The 6,349-nt window shown below is 35.9% G+C and overlaps 1 protein-coding gene across 1 annotated transcript; it reads right to left on the bottom strand.

Annotated features, from left to right (window-relative positions):
* Positions 1 to 2,333: 2,333 nt before the first annotated feature.
* LOC105039935 (bZIP transcription factor 53) lies at positions 2,334 to 3,980 on the bottom strand. Its single transcript, XM_010916264.4, has one exon. The coding sequence runs from the start codon at positions 2,979 to 2,981 to the stop codon at positions 2,526 to 2,528; it is 456 nt and encodes a 151-aa protein (XP_010914566.2). The 5' UTR covers positions 2,982 to 3,980; the 3' UTR covers positions 2,334 to 2,525.
* Between the last annotated feature and the right edge of the window lie 2,369 nt (positions 3,981 to 6,349).

The raw sequence follows: 6,349 nt of genomic DNA, 5'->3' as shown, positions 1-6,349 counted from the left end.
GGGAAATGACAACATAAAGTAATATAAAATATTCACTTTTTTGGAACAAAGTCATGATGATGCATGTAAAAAATTTGCATTAAAAATAGCAGTATTTGATATTATTGTAATCCATCATTATTTCTAGAAATCCTAACATAGCTCTATTAGTAGTACAGTTGCAGTTAGTTACAAGCTTGAGATCAGTGCACAGGAACCTGGTCCTCTGCAGGGGAAGGATATTGGAATTTTGGCATGGAAGAATACAGGCTGTGCTTAAAGGTGCGCAAGATTGCATTTTGTTTGATTTCAATGCTTAAAATTCACAATTTAAATAACATAGTGAATACAATAAAGTTCAGAAATCCAGGGTGGAGGTAGGTACCTCCATAAAATCACTGTGATACTTGTATAGGAAAGGGGCAACTAAAAGATTGGTCCACTAAAAATAAAACATTTCCAATATTAGCTACAATCAGAAAAATCAAAATTTCCTAAAATAAATAAAATAAAATAAAATCTTTAAGAAAATGAAGAGGTTAAAAAAATTGATAGTTCCATGTGGATGAAGCCAAGTTTTAGGATCACTTACTACATAAACCAAAAATGAAAAATAACTCTGCTATTTGAAAACTTATTTGAATAGTTAGTGGATCATTTGGTTTTCAGTTATAAATTCACAAGCACTTCTCTTTCTACTGTGCCCAAGTCAAGAAGAGGAAACAAAAAAGCAGCCAGGAAAAGGAACAAAACATAAACATGTCAAGTGAGGCATATATACCCCAGGTTATCATCTTCTCATTTTCAATTCTTTTTCCCAAACTGATTAGATATACAAATAATTCAGAAAATCTTTTGCCTGTGCTTCAAACCATGGGTTGTCACCAAATTAGATCCTATTCCTAGCAGTGCTTAAGTATGCCAACCTCCTCAGATCCAGTCCAGGGTGAAATTTCGTCATTTAAACCACAAGCATAATTAGCAGAAGGGAAAAAATTTTACAAGGCTGCTATAATACCACATGGAAGATCATTAAATAGTGACAATGCTTTCCAAGTTCATTCCCCTTTTTTTTGCAGATTATTTTACAAAGTTCTCGAGCATACACAACCACTTGCATCAATCACCACAATGATGCGGAATAATTTTTTTATTTCTTCAAATGAATAAGAAATGATTTCCTCGTTCCCCTGCCAGGGTCATGCAGACTGATTCTTCAATATAAAGCCAAATCAGTCACATCATTTTTTGAGAAAAGAAAACTACTATCGTTAAACTCCAAGACAATATTTAGGTGTTGAAGCAGTACTATAGAGATCACATAATATGAATCACTAGTGGGGTTGCTTGCTTTGTGCATCCAAAAGAATAGGACCAGCTAGGAATGAGACAAATCAGCTTTCAGAATGGAAATCGATCACCAACTCCTTTGCTGTACGTTGCAGCAGATCGAAATTGAAAGGTGTCTTTAGAGGTTAGGACCAAATCTGTACTATTTATTTACTCATTCCAGTACAACTAAAGGCAAGCCACATGGTGGAATCCATGTCAGATCTTTCAAAGCACACAAGAAGACAACTACTTTTACAAGGAAACTATAACAAAAATCAAAATGTGATGTGTTTCTTAACATAGTTTACCAAATGGCTTGAGATAACTGAATCCCTACCTCTTACCATCTCAAATCTCTTCCCCAGAAAAACCTTAGAACAGATGGGGACATATGAGAAATCAGAAGTAGAGACATCTCATAAAAATTTAATCAGAAAGCAATAAATGTAAAGCTTATGATCATTAACTCATCCAATTTTTCAATTACATTATCTTAATCCAAGTAAACATCTTATATTGCCAACCTTAGCCTCTTCTTCCTCAGCTCATTTTACTTCCATGGTCACGATGATTAAACATTATATTCATCCTAACCGGATGGATCTTTATATTCCAATGACTAAGTACTTACCACAGCAAACACAATCAAATGATTCTAAATGGAATAAAAAATAACCTAAAATCTCGTAAGATTGACTCTAGGAATAGTATATGTAAATGCCTTGAACCATTCCAACCTTATGCCACCAACAACTAAAGTCAAACTCAAGAAAAGCATCATTTTGAATAAATTGTATTGTTACCATCCTAGTGTTCCCATTCTATAAATGTTGATTCCAGAGTTCTTTAAGATGTTGATTTATAACTTAATTCACCAGCAAAATGTTTCAAATACAACTCAGAGATCTAACTTCCAAAATACCCCAATTACGAATTGCAGAACTTTTCCAAATGCATTTGAGATTGACCACCACTTGACACAAATTATAATACCATTCAAATTGGTAGGTGCAGGCCAAATAGCAATTAAAAGTTTCATCTCGATCAACAGGTTCAAATAAAAGGTAATCTCTTACATTCAAAGTCTACAGGAACATATATCGCATTACTCAATTTAACATCAAGGATAAAAAGAACTACTCAACATATGGAAACTAACAAAGGATCATGCAGCAAACCCCTGTATCAAATGCTCATTGATTCCATCACAGCTCTCACACAATAAATTGAACCTTCAGCACTGGAACACATTCGCCGATGCCAATGATTGGCTGGGCAGGGCAAGGGAGCTGCCATGGCTTAAGGATTGGATCAGGTATCTCAGGTATATCCATGGCCATCCCACTGAGCTCCTCCACAAGGTGGAGAACCGAATTCAGCGACCGAAGCCTATCAGTCAATTCCATCACCTGAGTCCTCAGAACTGTATTCTCTGACTCCAGCCTCACATATTGCTCGGTGAACAGATTGACCTGCATTAAGATCTGGCCGTTCTCCTCCTTCAGCTGAGCAACTTGGCTCAGCAAATCATCTAGGTGCTGCTGCTTCCTCATCCGGGACCTCCTTGCTGATTCCCGGTTCGAGAGCATCCTCTTGCGCTTCCTCTCATCCACTATGAGCTGTGCATCTTCCTCGGAACCAGATGTCTGGGGGGCCGGCACTGACGACATCCTAATCTACTTAGCCTGATATCTCCAGGAGTCAAATTGATCGAGAATTCACAGTCTATATCGGACCGACGTGATCAAAGTTGAGAAATTTAATTCATGAGATCACGTAGAAATGGTAAAGGAACACCACAGAGAAGGAGTGCAGGAAGCAGATCCGGCGGCGGTGTGGAGCGAAGTTCATAAAGGCTAGAGAGGTCCTCTTAATGGACTTCGGCACGAAACCATCGATATCATGAATAGGGAGCTCCAGTGCAATCAGCGAGACAGATTCCTAAGAGTAGAAAGGAGGGTTTTGATTGGAGATGAATGGAGCTGAATTGATCTATGGAACGCCAAATTTGAGGGGACAGAAGCTGGAATTGGGGCAAAAACAGCAAGAAAGTAGCTTGAAAATGGGATCTTTAAACAATTGCTGTCTAATAGAATGTGGAATTCGTAGTGGAGGACCCCAGAAGAAGAGATTCTGAAACAGGGATTCGTGCCAGACGAAAGATCTAACGGGACAACCCTCGAACCACAGACCAAACCCACCTTCAGAAAGATCGGATTTTGGAACTCCCAGAAGAGATAACAGCCCAAAGATGCAACAAAACCTCCGGAAAATCCAGAAATCTGGGAGAAATCAGCCCAAACAGCGACCAAAAATCCCAATCTTTAGTATAATTTACCACCAAAAAGATCGGATTTTGGAACAGGAAATCGTTTCCACGACAAGATAATAACCGAAATATGCCGTAAAAATCCCCAAGCACCAAGAGATCGAAGATAAATCAGACGAATCAGGACACAAAAATCTGATATTTTTTAATGAACTTCCCTCCGGAACAAGGCATCCACCACAAAAGAAAACAACCTAAAAGACCAGAATCTCTCAAATTACCCAAAAAAAAGAGAAGCAAGAGAGAGATAATACTCAGCTTTGGAGACACAAACGGAGACGCCCAAGAGGAAGAGAAGAACGCCAAGAGAGCAAGCAAGCGAAAAGGAAGGAGAGATCGGACGGGGGAGTGAAATGGACTATTTATAGAGATGGACATAGGGACATTTTGGGATTACAAATGGTAAAATTTTACTAATTTTATTATGGATTAAATGGAATAACTTTTTGCATAAAAGGTGAGGAGGAATCTTCCCGGGGAGGTGGTGGGGGGCGCGTTTTTAATATGAGAAATGACCAGCTGCATTGTATCTGGGATTTTTTCACTTCTTTCCCATAATAGCCCATTTTTATGAGTGATGTTTCTTGAAATAGTAAAGTTATGGTTTGGAGCGGCTCTTGGATTTATCGTTATTGACTCCTTAACTCATGGTGAAAGATGATTTTTTTTTTTTTTTGCTAAAACGGATAATGTTTATTATTAAGTATTACCATAATATCATTGATTAAATATTAATATATATTTTCAGAGAAATATATTTTATATATAATTATTGAATAATATAAATATTATCATAATATAATAAGTGAATATAATGATTAGTTACCTTTAATCTAGAGTATTGCCGTGCAAACTATTTGATACATTTGTTATTGAACACTTAATACCTAAATTGAAAAATTATTTGACTTGATTTTATCTTATTTCATTTGGTTTACAAATAAAAGTATATGGAGTGGAAAGAATCCTCTTTGAATAATAATTTCATATGTTGCTTTTGTTGTTGTTTGGCTATAAAATAAATATAAGTTGGATGTGCTTTTGTTGTTCCGTATTCAAAGATATTCTAACCTTCTCTTGATATTGTTATTTAAAAAGAAGATTACTTTGTTAATTTAATTTTTTACAATATATTTAATTGAAGTACATGACTTATTTCATACCTTATTCTAACTTTATTTATATAATATATATACATAAAAAAATATTGCAAGGTGGTTCACATAAAGTGCATAAGAATAATTCTCTTACTATATAGTAAGGAAGAGTAGTTATATTTTACGAATTTATCATCAAATATAGCAAATCAAATAATTTTTAGAGTTACCGGATCAATAGTTGGGAGCGTGATGAATTTTCCATATATAATTTACAAGCATTGCAAAGTTTTTTCAAAAGAATAAAATAATATACTCGAGATAAGATAAAAGTATACATAGATAATTTTAGGAAAACTAAACTAAAAAAATAATAGACCCTGAACATCCTTATTTCTTCTTACACGCTCTAGAGAAGTCTCATTATAAGTATTCCTACATCAAATATGATGATCTCAACAAAATTTTAACAGGTCTCGTTTTTTTTCCTACAAAATTATTATTATTGTCACTATTTTATTTACCAGAGGCTGGAACAGCCTATAACAGCAGTCATGAGGATGTAACGGCCGTTAGGCCATGGATGACCGTTGCTTGCGTGTGTACGGAAAAACCACCTGTCGGTGGAGCCACGAGGGAGATGAGATTCCAATAATATCCTCCGTGGCCCTCTCTGATAGCCCTTGCTCCGGTGTCCAACGGGAGATGGGTTTGGTGCCCCCAAAGAAAAGCTTCAAATCCCCGGCCCCCAAAAAAAAGGTTAAAAAAATCAATTCGCTGAATTTTTTTGCGATCACAGCATGTGGAATGCTTCTTTCGTTTTATTCGGATGTTCCAACGAGTCAAAACAGCCTGTCATCAACGAAATTCCTGGTGAGCGTTCAGTGAAATACTCGATTGGCTGTAGACTTCCAAACGCGTTGTAAGCTAAACCATGAGAATGTGCGGGTTGAAACCGCCCACGGTGAAGTAATGGTAGTTTTATCGTCCCCTGAGAGAAATGATCATTAATTATCCAGTAGCATAAATACATCTAAAAATATAATTTCTTTTGACAAAAAATGGTTACAGAGATAGGGTTTGAATCTGTGATAATATCCAAGAACTACTTAAAAAAAAAAAAAAAGAAGTTTGCAGATGGTCATTTTCTAGAAAGAATGGAAGTATATTATGAACATAAAAATATTATATATTTTTAATCCAATGTTTTTGAATAATTTCTTGTGAGGCTTTTTTTTTTTTTGAAGATCCTCTGGGATCGACTTTTGATGTATGCACTACTTAAAAATATGGGTATGACTCATTTCGATGTTGCTAATCCATCCCTTAACATTTCAGATATTTGAGGCTTTCGTACTCCTTCTATAGCGAATCGGAGGATTCTTTTCATTTACTAAAAATTCTTTTCTCCGAGATCTGATAAGATTAACTTTGATGATAGTGTTAAGGATGGAGGGATGGTGCTGCCTATATCATCTGAGGTCCAGATATCAAGTTGCTGACAATGAAAGCTCATGTCTATTTAAGCCTTCTATCTCATGTGTTAAACTTTAAGCCACTTAGATAGACATCATTCATAGAATGAGATTCTGCCATCTTTATTGGTTGGATC

Source organism: Elaeis guineensis, chromosome 1 (genome assembly GCF_000442705.2).
Source record: "Elaeis guineensis isolate ETL-2024a chromosome 1, EG11, whole genome shotgun sequence".
NCBI lineage: Eukaryota > Viridiplantae > Streptophyta > Magnoliopsida > Arecales > Arecaceae > Elaeis > Elaeis guineensis.
The sequence above is the reverse complement of the archived record's forward strand: the minus strand, read 5'-3'. Positions and strand labels throughout refer to the sequence as shown.